Source organism: Quercus robur, chromosome 2 (assembly GCF_932294415.1).
Source record: "Quercus robur chromosome 2, dhQueRobu3.1, whole genome shotgun sequence".
Classification (NCBI taxonomy): Eukaryota; Viridiplantae; Streptophyta; class Magnoliopsida; order Fagales; family Fagaceae; genus Quercus; species Quercus robur.
Genome location: NC_065535.1, coordinates 46,626,546 through 46,643,046, shown reverse-complemented (window position 1 = coordinate 46,643,046; position 16,501 = coordinate 46,626,546). Strand labels below are relative to the sequence as shown.

General features: G+C 37.7%; 1 protein-coding gene and 1 long non-coding RNA gene across 2 annotated transcripts; one reads left to right on the top strand and one right to left on the bottom strand.

Annotated features, from left to right (window-relative positions):
• Positions 1-245: 245 nt before the first annotated feature.
• On the bottom strand, positions 246-7,750 carry LOC126713791 (uncharacterized). The gene is made up of 2 exons (XR_007651433.1): positions 7,252-7,750; positions 246-567 (listed from the first exon to the last, which is right to left on the bottom strand). It is a non-coding gene; the product is annotated as an uncharacterized LOC126713791 (long non-coding RNA).
• An 839-nt stretch (positions 7,751-8,589) lies between these two features.
• Positions 8,590-9,355, top strand: LOC126706561 (uncharacterized). Its single transcript, XM_050406094.1, has one exon. It carries the CDS (start codon positions 8,659-8,661, stop codon positions 8,860-8,862), a length of 204 nt encoding a protein of 67 aa, XP_050262051.1. The 5' UTR covers positions 8,590-8,658; the 3' UTR covers positions 8,863-9,355.
• Positions 9,356-16,501: the final 7,146 nt, after the last annotated feature.

Genomic DNA, 16,501 nt, shown 5'->3' with positions numbered 1-16,501 from the left:
CACTTGAAGTACAAATTTATATTGAGAAGGAAAAATAAATTAATCTTGGTGATCTAATTTCTATAACAAAATGATTATTTCAATGTAATGCCATTGATCTTACAAAATAGATATTGATTTAATGTGATTATTAGAGTATTTAGTTATTAAAAATCATTGTATTGCGACTCCCACACACTTTTTTTTTTTTTTTGATAAGTATGCAACTCCTACACACTGACACAAATATCTAAAAATTAATGTAATTGATGATAGGCACCCAACTAATAACATAAACTTGATAACATCTAACTAGCAAATAGTGTAATCCTATCCTTTACACTTCCAAAAGTTTATGAAATAAGTTGTTAATAATTTCTATCTCCAACAAATGAATCCTACTGGCTAAAGAGACCAGCTAGCCTTCAATCTTGAACTTCATCACTTATCCATCTCATCCAAAGCCGATAATGACAGCTTATTCATGTTCAACTTGTTGATCCTCATCCTTGCCCTATTGCTCATCCTCATCTTCATCCTTGGTAAGTTGAGACTCCCTTTCTCTAAAGAAGAGTCTTCCAAGTTTGTCTGAATCATAACACAAATCATTAGGTTAATGTTCATCAATAAAAATCTATTATCTAGCCACTTCAAGGTAACATCTATCTAGTATAGGACTATCTAGTTACTGCTACAGCTATTGTGTACACTTGTAGATGTTAGTTACAGCAGTTACAATTAGTTATAGTTGGTTACATGGCTGTTACAGTTAGTTACTTTTTAATTGCTTAGCTATTGGGAATTGTATAAGTGAGATGCTAATTGTAAAATCATCAATGCGAATTCAGTTGTTTGTTCAGTTCTTTCCTTATGCATTCCCTCTCTTCTTAATCTCCTTTTCCATCTCCTTATGCAAGTTCTTAATCCACCATTGCATCATTAATTGTATCAAGAAGTGTATTAAAAAGCACACAAGTTTGCTAACAAAAAAGGCTAATGAATCCCCCGAGTTGGAATTGCTGGGGACTTGGGACCCCTCGATCAGTTAGAGCGCTACACGACATGGTGCGGCGATGGAATCCCAGAATAGTCTTCCTATTGGAGACAAAATCGAAAACAAGGTGCATAGAGAGAATCAAAAACAAAATTGGCTTTGCAAACGGTCTTATAGTTCCTAACAGCGACAAGAGTGGAGGCCTAGCCCTTCTTTGGTCCAGAGAGGTGGATCTAGAAATCAAGTTCTATACTAAGAACCATATCAATGCAGTGGTCACTGAAACAGACAATGGATTCAAATGGAGAGTCACTGGCTTCTATGGCCACCCAAACATGCACAAAAGGTATGAATCTTGGAACCTTTTAGCCTTTTCTCCATAATCAATTTCAATTGCCATGGCTCTGTTTTGCGGATTTTAACGAAATTCCATTTATGGAAGAAAAATTTGGAGATGTCACTCGATCCCAACAACAAATGTCAAGTTTCAGGAACGTAGTTGATTACTGTGGGTTTCAGGACTTGGGTTACCATGGGCTGGATTTCACTTAGATTAACATGCAGGAGGGGAAAGCTAGAATTTGTCTGAGGTTGGACAGGGCCTTGGCCACCATGGATTGGATAACCAATTTTGGGGCAACAAAATTTCACCACCTAATTGATTCAACATGGGATCATTGTGCACTGCTGTTAACCAACCCCTCCAAAATTCACCAACCCTGAGGTAAGTGTTTTCATTTTGAAGCCATGTGGACTAAAAGGGAGGATTGAAAATCCGTCATTGAATCATGCTAGGGAATGGGGAGTAGCCTTGATACCCCGGAAGGCATGGCCCAAAACATTACAGCTTGTGCAGCAGAACTTGCTGCCTGGAATTCTACTGTGTATGGGCAAATTTCGAAAATGCTCCAAAAGAAGAGGAAAGCTTTATCCTCACTTGCTCAGCATAATGGAAATGGTTCTTTGAGTATAGAAATTAATAGCTTTAGAAGCGAAATTAATAACTTACTTGATGATGAGAAGTTATACTGGAGGCAAAGATCCAAGGCACACTGGCTAAGGGAGGGAGACAAAAATACTAAGTTCTTCCATGTCCAAACCTCAAAGAGGAGGCAACAAATCACTATCTCAGGACTATGGAATAATAATGGGGTTTGGTGCGACGAGAAGGAGAGTTTAGTTTAAGTAGCTACATCCTATTTTGAAGGCATTTACACCATTTCTGATCTGAGCAACATAAAAGAAACCACAGCTGCCATACCGACAAGAGTAATAGAAGAGATGAATACCGAGCTTGCAAAAGACTTCACAAGGGAAGAAGTGGTGGCTGCCCTCAAACATGATAGGCCACAAACTAAATGACCCCTTGTGATAGAAATTAATTAATTAATTAGCTAAGTTATTAATTAATCAATTTATCATGCAAACGCGTGGTAGCACAAACAAATCACCAATAAACTAAATATGCAGCGGAAAATAAATAATATGGTGATTTGTTTACGAATGGGGAAAACCTAACAGCAAAAACCCCACCGGGTGATTTTCAAGTCACCACTCCCGAAACTCCACTATTATCACAACAAGCGGTTACAAGTAAAGGAATCCAAGTACCTTACCAACCTACAATTGAACCCTTACCCCAATACCCAATTGGACTTTTTCTGTAGTGACAGATCCCCTTTTGATGCATGACTCCCAAGTACGTGACTAACCAATTGCGCGGATCCCAGTACGTGACTTCAATCACCAACTAAGAAGGTTGTTGGTTGCAAAGTTCTTCAGTTCATCCACACGATGAAGATCAAGAAGATGCTTGGTCATAAAACCCTACAGTGCACATACACAGCAACTTCTTCAAGAGAAAGAGATGAACTAGGGCAAGAACTTCGTCTCCGGTCACAATTTGCTTGAACAGAGTTTGCTCAAAGCTTGTGCAACTTGTGAACTGTTTGATGGCCCTTAAACTGATCCTTTTATATGTCTAGGGTTAGGAGAAAAGAAAGGCCAAAGACAAATTCACGGATCCCAAGAAAATCAGATTGGAATTCTGAAAATCTTAAATCTCGACAGATAAAAGGTGTCGAGCAGCTGTCGAGAAGGTGTCGAGCACACCGAATGTAGAACAGCTTCCTTAAGCTCGATAGATGCAGTTGTCGAGCCAGCTGTCAAGCTTTAATGATTTTGCACAACGAACTTGTTTTCTTGAACAGACTTGAAGGCTTCAATACTTGATCTTGAAACAAGGTTTCTTGAAATATTTAAAAACATCCTAAATCTACCCAAATACAAGTAAAGTGCGTTTTGTCAAAGGATAAGCTAATTACATAAAAGAATGACATATGTTCCTAACAAGTGAAACACATATGTCCTAACAAAACAAATACACCCCACAAAAGCCCCAGGGCCCGATGGCATGTCTGTTGTGTTCTAGCAAAAGTATTTGAGCATTGTTGGAGATAGTGTGGTTAATATGGTCCTGAATGTACTGAACCATAACCTCCTTATTGGAGACCTAAACAAAATCAACATAGCCCTGGTCTCTAAAACTAAAAACCCCAAGTGCATGACTGAGTTCAAACCAATCAGCCTCTATAATGTGATATTGCTCATCTCAAAAACACTTATCAACCGCCTCAAAGCACTCCTCCCACAACTCATCTCGGAAAACCAAAGCGCCTTCACCTCTGACTAACTTATCATGGACAATGTTTTAGTTGCATTTGAGCTCATGCATTATCTAAATCATAAAACTTTGGGTAAGGACAACTTCATGGCTATTAAACTCGACATGAGAAAAGCATTTAACCAAGTGAAGTAGAGTTTCGTCAAAAGTGTCATGGTAAGAATGGGCTTCAACCTAAGATGGATCAACTTGATCATGTAATGCATAACTTTAGTTTCTTATTCAGTCATCATCAATGGGGCGACTTATGGGAACATAATCCCAACCAGGGGCCTACGTCAGGGGGATCCCTTATCTCCAAGTCTGTTCCTCTTGTGTGCCGAAGGCCTATCAAGCTTAATCTAGGAGGCTGCAAGGAACCGGCTCATCAATGGCCTTTCGGTTTGCAGGGGCTGTCCTAAAATAGCCCACCTCTTCTTCGCAGATGATAGTATTCTCTTTTGCAAAACCTCTAACAGTGAATGTTGGGAGCTCAAAAAAATCCTCCAGAGATACGAGGAAGCATCAGGACAAAAGATCAATACAGATAAGTCTTCAATTTTCTTCTCCCCAAACACACCCCAAGAAGTGAAAGATGATACTCTTGCCACTTTGGGGACAATGCAGGACTCTCACCACACCAAATATCTCAGTCTACCTTCCATTATTGGTAGATCAAAGTCACTTGTTTTTACTGATATAAAGCAAAGAGTGGGGCAAAAGCTTGCTGGTTGGAAAGGGAAGCTTCTCTCAATAGGAGGAAGAGAAATTCTGATCAAGGCAGTAGCTCAAGCAGTGCTAACCTATACCATGAGCTGTTTCTTACTCCCAAAGGGGCTTTGCGAAGACCTAGAAAACATGATGAGGAATTTTTTATGGGGTTAAAAAGGTTAGGAGGCGAAAATTGCTTGGGTTAGTTGGCGGAGGATGTGTAAGTCAAAGAACAAGGGGGGTATGGGGTTCCATAACCTTCAAGCATTTAACCTAGCAATGCTAGCCAAGCAAGCATGGAGAATTCTCTCAAACCCGGACTCTTTGGTGGCTAGAGTGCTTAAAGCTAGATATTTCCTAACCAGGGACTTTCTCAATGCGAAGCTTGGTGCTTCACCCTCATATTCTTGGAGAAGTATACATAGCAGCCTGAGGGTGATCAAAGAAGGTACTAGATAGAGGGTTAGGAATGGGAAGCTCATCCACATTTGGAATGACAAGTGGCTGCCCACCCCATCCACATATAAAGTCATCTCCCCACTTAGAAACACTGTTGAATACCTCATGGTTTCTGCCCTCATTTACCAAGACACAAGATGGTGGAAAGTGGAAACACTTAGAGCTACCTTCCTTCCCTTTGAGGTTGAGACTATCCTCAAAATCCCCCTTAGCTACAACTTGCCTAACGACAACATCATTTGGTTGGGAAACAAGAAAGGGGAATTCACTGTGAAAAGTGCCTACCACATTGCTTTTAAGCTGTTTGACAACTTGGAGGATGGCGAGAGCTCTTCGGGAGACCCAAGAACCCCGCTATGGTGAAACCTGTGGCATTTAAAGCTTCTTGCAAAAATAAAAATTTTTGCTTGGAGAGCTTGTGTCAATCGTCTCCCCACACTTGAGAACCTTGGCCACAAAGGCATCAACACTCAAGGTACCTGTCAAATATGTGGGAAGGCACCTGAAACCATCCATCTTGCACTACTCCCTGGGATTTTGTCGATCAGGTATGGCAGCTTTGGTCTAAGGAAACCAAAATCCCCCTTCACGGTTTATTGGAGCTTTTTGGACTCATCACTACACCTCATATCAGAAGGCTGTTTGGGAGCCTTAGAATCATTCCTTGCTACTGCTTGGGCAATTTGGTTCAACAGAAACCAAATTCTCCATGATGAGCTTGGTTCCCACCCGAGGCAAATCTTGGAACTGGGGAGGAACATGCTAGCTAAATACAAGGCGGCAACAACCTCAGACCCCCCTCCTCAAACTTCCCCACAAAGTTGGTTGAAGCCCCCAAAAGGACACTTTAAAATTAATGTGGATGGTGCCTCTGCCAATGATGGCTGCCACTCTTGCATCGGGGTCATTATTAAGGATGACAAAGGCCACCCCGTTGCTGCACTTAGCAGGATTCTTCAGTCCCACTTCTTTGCAGAAGTTACGAAGATACTTGCTCTTGAGCAGGGAGTTCTTCTTGCACAAGAAATGGAGCTATCCTAGGTCATCTTTGAATCTGATGCTCTAAATGTCATTCAAGCCATCAATGAAGGCATCACTGGCAACAAAGCAGGCCACCTCATTCAAGGAATCCAGCTTGCCTGTGGCACCTTCTCTAGCTGTAGTTTTCAACACTTGAAAAGGGATTACAACAAGGTTGCCCACGAGCTTGCCCAAAATGCTAGGTAGAGCAATGTTACTTCAGTGTGGAAGGGAGTTAATCCCCCTTTTATAGCCTCTTTGATTTTCCTAGAAAGCTTGTAATCATGCCCTGTTGTATCTGGTCTTTCTCTGCGTACTGTTGTACTCCATTTTCTTTTGTTATAAAAGTCAATCTTTGAACCTCAAAAAAAAAAAAAAAAAAAAGGGCTAATGATGCCTAATGCCCGACTTCTATCTTTATTTAATAAAAATATAAAACTCAATAGTAAAACAGGCAATTGAGAAGGCATAACATGAATGATTTATAGTATCAATTATTACCTTTAGTTGTGAAAATAAGATTTTGTTCACAAAGGCATAACACCACTCCCCATGTATATGTGCCAAGAAAGCATTGTGGGAAAATCAAAATTTTGCAAGCAACCAAAAAACAAATGCAAATGAATGAAAATTCAAACTCAAAGAGAAATTTACGAATCAATTACCAAATATCAATATTTGAGTGTGACAAATCTATACCAATTTTGAAAATTTATAAATGAAGAAACAAAAAGCACTTGGAAGATTCCAATCATAAACCCAAGAATAGCATGCATTTTATCAAATAAGTACATGAGTAACCCCAAGATACTGGAAAAGAACCAAAATGTATGTAAAATTTCTATTTAGATTCACTTTGCACACCGTAATGCATGTATACATGTAGAGACCAAAAAAAGATCACAACACTAAAAAACAAGGAACAAAAGTTATAGAATGGTCATTGCACTAATCTTGATCTAGTGTATAGAGCATGATAACATGTCCAAGACTAAGTCTTGGTGATTGAGCTAAGTTTCTCTCATGGAAATAAACAAATTTCACAAAAGGTCCATACCCAAATTCTTTAAAGATGACAAAGCCTTTTCTTTTGGGACATTTTATCAAACACGTTGAGTATAGAAGGAATGAACACAAGTTGTGATATCAATTGTTCATGAATTTCTAAATACCAAAACAAATTTCATTCAAGATACATCATTCCATCAAACACTAACCATAATCATCAAAAAGATCAACATGGGTATCAAAAGAAACCAAAAAAAAATCATCAAGAACATCCATGGCAGAAAATTTCATGGCCAAGAAAATCCGGGAAATTCGACATACCAAAACAAAGGGAAATAGACTATCATTGCTTGAAAGATTTGTGATTGCTTGAATCTTGGAGCAAGCATTATCATCCTTTGTTGGAGGAACAACATACCTTAGCATCTAGAAGGATTTTGGATTTCCCATTAAAGCATTTTTCTATCTACGATGAAAAGGCCACGGATTACGGGGAGGAAAGGTGAAGCGATGAGAGGGCAAGTGTCGAGGTTGCCGTCGTTGCCAAGTGGGAATTGTAGAAGATGACCCAACTTTGACAGAAATACATTTTGTTTGGCATTTGTGGAAAATGATCCCATGGAAGAGGAAAACGTATTCTGATATTCCATAAACCAATTTGGAAGTTTTCAATGTGAAAATTTCAATACCCGCCCATTTTCATCTCAAATTTGAATTTGCTAATTTGAATCTATCTCAGAATTGACAGGTTAAACGGACGTTAGAATATCAAATTGCAGTGGAATGACATGGAAGATAAGCTTATGTCATCAGTTTTTAATAAGGTGTATTTTATTTATGGCTGGGACTACAAGGTCAGCTAGGACTACAAGCTGACATTGTAGTCCGGACTAGCTAAGAATTTCCTGTCATTTTGGGTGAGGCATAAACGATTTTTGTCTTATTTGCCCTTTCCTGATTTGGAAAATAGATTTGGTGGGAGCGGGGAAACATAATTATTTGTCAAGTAAAGTAGCCAAAAAGAAAAAGAAAATTTGATTAAACATGAAATTATGGTAAAAAGTAAAACCTAGAAATTGTGATTGGAATATTCTTGTGGGCAACTAAAGTAAACAACACCACCGGGCGGCCTAGAGGGTGTTTGGTTATTGATTTCAAAACATATTGTTTAGTGTTTAAACACTAAACAATATTGTTCAAAAACAAAAAAAAATATGTTTGTTCATTGATTTAAAAAAGTATTGTTTAAAAAATATTGCTCAAAACATATGTTTCAAACAATAGTTTTTGAAATCAGTTTGGGAGTGATTTTGAACAACAAAAAACATTGCTGAGTGGCATTTTCGTAATTAAGGTGAACAGTACCGGTCAGCTTTTTCACACACAGTGAACAGTACCGGTCAGCTTTTAAACAATATTTTATATTTTTTTTGTACTTTGCTAATTTAAAAAATATTTATTTTGTACTTTATTCAGCTTTTTTTTACCATCTAACACACACATACCAAACACATATTTTATGTTTTTGAACACTGAAACATGTTACTTAAACCATGATACCAAACACATTTTTTTGTTTTATAAACACTAAAAACATATATTTCAATAACACTTTTTAAACTACAATTTTCACATCTTTTTAAACAATAATTTTTGAACTCTATAACCAAACGGGCCCCTAGGCTCTCTCTATTATAATAATATATAAATAGTGTCGGACAGCGTATTAACGAGTCATTTTAAGGGAAACAGACCAAAGAGTCAAAGACCCAAGTTAAGTTGTGTTGTGTTGATTAAGAAAAGTTTAAAAGAAAAAGAAAAGGAAATGTGGTTTCTGTTTGTTTGTGATGGGGAAGAGAGGGAGTTGGGGAGGCAGCAAGCACCTGGATCATGCCCTTATTGTAGAGGTAAAGTGCAAGCTATGGATGTTGAGAGGCAGTGGAACTTCTGTTTTCTGCCTATTTGCTTCAAGATCAAGAGGAAGTATTTCTGTACTTTGTGTTCCAGGCGCTTGGAATTGTATTACTAGTTCTTCTTCTTCTTCAACTACCTCTACCACCAAACTAATGTCAAATCTCTTTCTTTTTATTTTTATATTTTGAATCACTTCAATTTTGTGTTTTATATTTTTACATATGATCCCATGTTTTACAAAAATTTCTCGTCTTTTTTTTAATAAAGGACGAGGATCTGACTTTTGATTATATGCACTAATTAGTCATATAGTAGTAGTACTACTACAGATTTTTCCCTGATGAGAGGCTCTATGGAGAGAGATCCAGAGATGGGTATCACGTTATTAGTTCTCTCTCTCTCTGTTTTTATTTTATTTTTAATAATAGAAGTAACAAATCGTATGACTCTCCACATGCTCATTGGTCACTGCCAAGACCTTGAAATGGTATCTGTCTGTCTGTAATACGATCTCTTCAAAAATTTCAATCCATCAACAGCAACGTACGCCATATATACCAAATATTGTATCTAATTATTCAATTTTCTTTTCTTTCTTTTTTCTTTTTGGAGGAGTAATTAATTCCATTTCATTCGTATTACATTTTTATTTTGGAGATACATTCCTATTACAAATATACAAATTTTATTTTATGAATGTTAGACTATTATTACGGTAGAAAAAAAAAAAATGCTAAGATGAGCAATTTATGACATATTGTCCAGAGACCATTGTTTGTAGTATTAGGTAAGGAGACGGCTTTTTTTTAGAGTGATGATTGTTTGGCTATACAAATAAATTAATAATATAGCTCGATTAGTTGAGCATTTTTTTTTCCCAATATTTTTAAAAATATGACGAAGAAAAGAAAACCAAAGATCTTAACCAAAATCCAACCACTTTCCATTCACCTGACCTGAGATACAGCTCTGTTAAATGTGGCACTACAAAAAATTGGGCCTATAGCAGCATTTTTAAACTGCGGCTATAGCCCAAAAAACTGTTGGTATAGACCCAAATGGCCTATCCCGGTGCATAGCGCTACCCAACGAGCAATAGGTCCCAGCGGTTTTGTAATCCTATACCGGCATTTTTTAGAAATTGCCGGAATAACCTATATCGACGGTTTTGTAACCCTATACTTGTGCTTTTTAGAAATTGAAAACCATCGTAGTAGGTTGAACCTATACCAGCGGTTTTAAACCTCCACTATAGGCATTTTTATATTTTTCTAATATAACATTTAATGGCGGTTTTGGAACCCCAATACCAACTAGGGCTATCCAAGGGTTGGGTTAGATCGGGTTTGTGGTTGACCTGCAACCGACCCGATCAAATCGGGTGAATGGAAAAGGGACCTGTGGCCAACCGAATGTTTGGGTCGAACCCGGTGGTGCGAGTCATCGGTTGAGGGGGTTGAAACCGACGGGTGATTTTAGGTCTAAATCCCAATAAGAGAGAAATCAGAACCCAAACAACAAAGAAATCAAAACCCAAATAACAAAATCACCTGATCCATAAATTGAAACAAAAAAGACCCAAATAACAAAAACTCCAGATCCATAGACTGAAACGAAAAAGTGGGAGATAAAGACTAAACCCACATCACCACCACCATTCCTCCCCCCACCAGTGCCACATCCACAAGATCAATACAATTTAAAAAAAAAAAAAAAAAAAAAATTGTTTTTACTAACCCACAGACTACACAAGATTAGAGGAGATTTCAAGTACATCAGAGGACGGATTCATCAATATATGGAGTTTCAAGTTGAACTTTGAGTCAACGACAGTGGCAATAGACCAAACTCGGCAACGGTGGTAGTGAGGAGGCTAGGTTTAGGGGCTGCAGTAAGGAGGCTAAGGTTAGGGACGACAGTAGAGCCCAACTTGGCAACGGTCGACGGCGGCAGTAATAAGGTTAGGGTTAGGGATTTGATAGACACATCAGAGAGAGAGAAATTTTTCTGAAACTAATAATGGTTGAAGGCCTTGAGGTGTGTTTTTGTTTTTGAGAAAGGGGATGAGGAGGCGTGTAATGCATGTTCAGACTTCAATGTAAATGAGAAACCTAGGTCAAAGATTTTTCTTTTTAAAATTTTGGACGGTCGAATCAGTTTATACGGTTTAGAATTCAAGGGACTCGAAACCAATTCGTAAAACCGATTTTTAAAATTAACAGACCCGCACTCTACCCGTCTAGGCATTTGGATTCGCCCGTGGGTCATTGAGTCGGGCAAGTGGATCGGGTCTAATGGGTTGATGGACAGCCCTAATACCAGAGCTTTTTCAAAACTTAAAACTGCTGTATTAGGAGTGGTCTATACCTACCATTTCAAAATCACCACTATAGGAATTTTTATAATTTTCCTATATAGCCTATACTAGCAGTTTCAAGACCGCCGCTATAGGTCTTTTTTTTTTCTTTTTCTTTTTTTGTCAAGCACATAAATTTCCTCTGCATTTTGCTTTCACAACCTATTGCTAGCTAGACAAAAATCAATATTAGATGCTGGACTGGATCTAGTTTACGCACGCAATATAGACCCCACAATAATCAAACAATCAATTTAATATAATACAACAATAAAATTTCTAGCTATATTAATTGTTATGCCCAACACAAGCCATTTCAAATGTTTAGAATATCATATTATAGTTGTAAATTATTTATTACAGATAGTGCAATTGAATAAATTAAATAGTCCTAAAATCGGGAAAAAAAAATAATACAAGCAGCATATTTCCTAATGATAGTCCTCTGATGACGGTTGTTGCGTAGTAGGAGAATGGTCACTCACATCATCACCAACCTAAATATTTAACAACAATGTTACTAAATAACACAATAAGACTAATCCATTACCAATTGAATACATTATATACATATTCTAATAACAAAATCACATGAAAGATGACTCTGATATCAAATGTAAGAATAAATTTAGAGTTGCGGAATAAAATAAACATACCTCTAGCTATAGTAGTTTAAGTTTTTTAGAAAAAAGAATACTCAATATAAGATAGTGTACAGATAAACCTTAAAGCTACATGTGTTAGCATATATTAATAACTAGGAATGCAACCCATAACCTCGTATAACAATTATCATAACCAAAAGTCAAGTAATCCAATCTCATAACTCATAAAGGTAATTTACCAAACACTTGGCATGCAACAAGCATTCAAGGGAAGCAAGACAAGAGAAAATACTTGACATTTTTCACTTGTTTGTCTCTTATGAGCTCTACAACTTCCTCAATACCATGCCTTAAATTTCTAGTAAAAAAGGACCAAAGTACACACACATGTTAAAATGAGTTTATGGAAAACTTCATCACCAAAATTGAAAAGAAATTTCAGGATGATTCTTCTGCTACAAGAACAAGACATAATCTAAGCTAAACATCAAGAGTGAAAGGATCAAAACTACATTCATTGCTAGACTTTGAATTTCATTACTACATAATGATTTATGAATTTCACCTACAACACCATTTTAGTAATGCACATACTAAGGGTTAAATACAATATTCACAAAACAATCAACACTCCCAATATTAATGTACACCACCTTATATCATCATGCAAGCCACCCGCTTGCTCCAAATCAACAGCCCACCACATCAGAAATACAGTTTACAAGTCAAAGGTAATTTGCCTCAATGATACTCAGGAATGATTACAGTCTATAAATTAAACACAAAATTCAATTAAATCTATCAAAGTAATAGCCATTTATTGTAAAGTTCATCGACAATTAAAAGATCATATTATCAATTATACTTTTTGAATAATGCTAGATAGCTCAGCTAAATGGAATCTTTTATTCTCAAAAACAACAAAACTGCAACTTGTAATGGATTTCTTTCTTCATTTTTTTTTTTCAGTTTTTTCCAAGATCAAATTTTATTGATGAAATGACTAAAATAGTTATTCATGAAACAATACCATTAAGTAAAAATCCTTAATCACTTGGCATGATGCATGAGAAAAAAGCCTAATACAACTTATGCAAAATTTCATGCTATTAAGTTTAATGCAAGTTGATGGAGGGTCACACAAAGGCATGGACGACCAAATGACACTTAGTAAATTTCAAAGTATTTTTCTACAAACACCAAGCTATCAGACCATGATCTATCATTCCAAAATGTGGGGAGGATTCCCCGAAATTCGCTCCATTTTCTCCACTAATCACACACATCTCCCATGATGGTAGTGGATCCGAGCAAGTAGACCCACTAAAAACTCTCTATAAAAGGGATCTAACTCTATCAACCCAAGGTACGTTCTACTATTCACTTACTCACTATCCTTATGTTCTAGAGAGAAAACTGACTTAACCATCAGAGGGTCCTTGGCTGGTTCACTCCAGTCACCCTTGACAATCTTTCTTTCTCTTCTAGTCATCAAACCGTTATCATAGCTTGGAGCATTTAGCCTATTAATTTTCATGTATCATCAATTGGCATTGTCTGTAGGGAGCTTTGTGTTTTAATTACCTTGCTTTCTAAGAAAAAAAAAAGGCTGCATAGTCCGGACTAGGTCAATGGCTATGAGTCCAGACCACCAGGAGTGTGGAAATGCTTCCAATCATTCCAACTGTGCACTGCCACTAACAACGGCTCCGCTACAAGCATCTGTCTAGCAACAGCTGCAGTCTATGGCGGCTGCCATGGCAAACTTGACGCACCAAAACCAAGAGTTAACTCAAGAAGTTAACAAGCATAAGCAACATCGCCAGCAGCAAATGGAAGGTCCTGGTCAGAATTCAGAGGTTGGAGAAGCAAAGAATAATGCTGAGGGTGTAAAGTAGTCAAGAGGCACCGTCACACATAGGATGCCACATCTAGAGAAGGAGATGGATCAGATGAAAAAGGCCATGGAAGAGATGAGAGACTACATGAGAATGACCAACCATGTGGATGATCTCATCCACAGAATGGATTCTCCTTTCACTGCGTCCATCACCAGTCACACCTTGCCATCCAAGTTCAAATTGCCTACCCTAGACTCATATGATAGAACACGAGATCCATGTGATCACATTTCCACGTTCAAGACTATTATGCACCTCCAAGGGGTTCTAGACGAGATAATGTGTAGAGTCTTCCCTACCACGCTCAAAGGCCCAGCCTGGGTATGGTTAGGTAAGAAACAACCAAATACCATAACCTCCCTAAAGGAGTTAAGTAAGCTATTTATCAACAATTTTGTCGGAGGTCAAAGACACAATCGTTCTTCGTCCAGTCTGTTGAACATAAAGCAAGGGGAGAATGGAAGTTTTCAATCTTTTAACAGTCATTTTAATAGAGAAGCTTTGTTGGTAGACGAGATGGACGACAAAATCTTGTTGGCAGCTTTTCATAATGGAGTCACTTCATATCTATTCATTCACAAGCTCTATGACTGAGAGCCACATACGATGGCTAAGCCGATTCACTTAGCCCAAAGCTTCATAAATGCAGAATACGCGATCATTACTAAATGGAAGAAAAAGGCTGAATGAGCAGATGCTGAGTATTCGCATCATCCAAAGTAAGGCCCTCGTCCAAAGAAGGCCAGGACGGGAGAAAAGAAAGATAGAGACGGTAAGAAGGTAGGGTCGTCTTCAAGACTAAATTCAAACTATATGCCCTTAATTCCCCGCTCGACCAAGTGCTAATGCAAATCAAGGACGACCCATTCTTGAAGTGGCTGGAGAAAATGAAGGGAGATCCTAGCAAACGAAACAAGAGCGAATATTGTGGTTTTCACCGAGACCATAGGCATGATACAGACGAATGTTACGATTTAAAGTAGCAAATTGAAGATCTCATTAAGCAGGAAAAATTGAAGAATTTCCTTGGACGAGACCACAAGGACGACATGCTACCACTGAAAGACAAAGCAGAAGAACCAATGTGTCAGCCACTTAGAGAAATAAGGATTATTATGGGAGGAACATCAACTAGAAGTTCGTCTAAAGCTAAGAAGACTTACTTACGGGTAGTTCAAAATGTTCAACTCACTAGCCACCCACTAAGGATGCCTAGAGTAGACGAGCCCGCTTTTACAAACGAAAATGCAAGGAGACTACATCATCCTCATGACAATGCAATTGTTATCACTTTGACGATTGCAAATTACACAACAAGAAAAGTGTTAGTAGATAATGGGAGTTGTGTGGATATCCTCTACTATCCGGCCTTCCAACAAATAAGGGTTAGCAAGGAATTACTTCATCCAACAAATGTACCTTTGATAGGGTTTGGAGGAATGAAGGTTCTACCAGTGGGCATTATTTCCCTACCAGTCATGGTTGGCTCTTACCCACGACAAATCAATAAGGAAGTGAATTTCCTTGTTGTGAATTGCTCAACCTCATATAATGTCATCATAGGACGACCAACTTTAAATAGTTGGAGGGCTGCAACGTCTACTTATCACTTGTCCATTAAATTCCCAACGGCTGCAATGTCTACTCTTATTCGGTTTCCACACCATTCTAAGGTTCTTTCGTAGTGCATCAGTGAGATGCTTCTTCGTGATAGCACTTTAATAACTAAACAGTTTTTGCCCAACTCTCTTGTTGCTTTTGGGCTATTGCTACCCAACACCATCTGCTTATCCTCTTCTTTAGTGAAGGATAGCTTTTTCCAGAATGCTTCTAGCTCGTCTTCCATACTTTATTTTTCAAAAAGACCTCACTAGTGGGAGGCCAATGACCTCTTGCAAAGGTTACAACCTTACTAGACTTCTACTGCTTCCACATGCATGAGAGCACGAGAGTCTGAGCTAAATTTTTGAGTTTTTAGGGATTTTGATTTGGGCAACAGAGATGATGTTGTTTGGTAACAGGTATTTTCTATTCATATAGGAATAGTGTGCATTTGTTGACTAGATTAAAAATTGTTGGACGGTGGGTTAGGCATTTATTTTTTGTTGAGGTGGCATGACACTTGCTTAGACAGGTAGGTGATGTAAACTTACATTAAAAAAAATGATGTAAACATATAATGCCTATGATAAAAACACTTAAGATAACATCAAACAAAGAATCAGGTGAATCCTATGTAACAAAGTGGGAAATCATGGGAAAGAAACTCATCTTGCTTTAGAATCATAGATTTGAGATTGTTTAACCGACCTATCAATGCCTACAATACTGAGATTAGATTGAGAGAACAAGAATAATAAAAAAAACACAATAATTTAGGTAATCAAAACTCAAGAACAAAATATTTTGAAAAGGTTTTGAGAAATCGAATTAGAATATTAGTTTTTGCCTTAGTTTCAATGCTAAAAAGAGGTTTTGGAAGACCAAAAAAATGTGCAAAGGTGCTGTGGTGACTTTAGAAAAGATGAACTAGGGTTTATAAAAGATGAAGGCACTCTTTATAGCTAGGGCTTTGATTGGAGACAAAAGGCGAGTATTTATACGTTAAAACTAGGGTTTTCAGAGCTATTTTTAGGCATTTGGACGTTCCCAAGGATCTAGGGGCCGTCCTACATTAAAGAATGATGTTTTGGGCCTTTAAAACTGAAGTTCTAAGGATCTGGAAACAAAGGTGCATATGCAGTCTCAACATTGTGTATGCACCTTTAACCTCATGCGTATGCATGCTTATCCCCATGACCTTGGCTCGATTTCAAACGGTCATAACTCACTCGATATAAATCCAAATCATGCAAAATTTATGTTCAAATTGAAGCATATGATGTCTAGTTT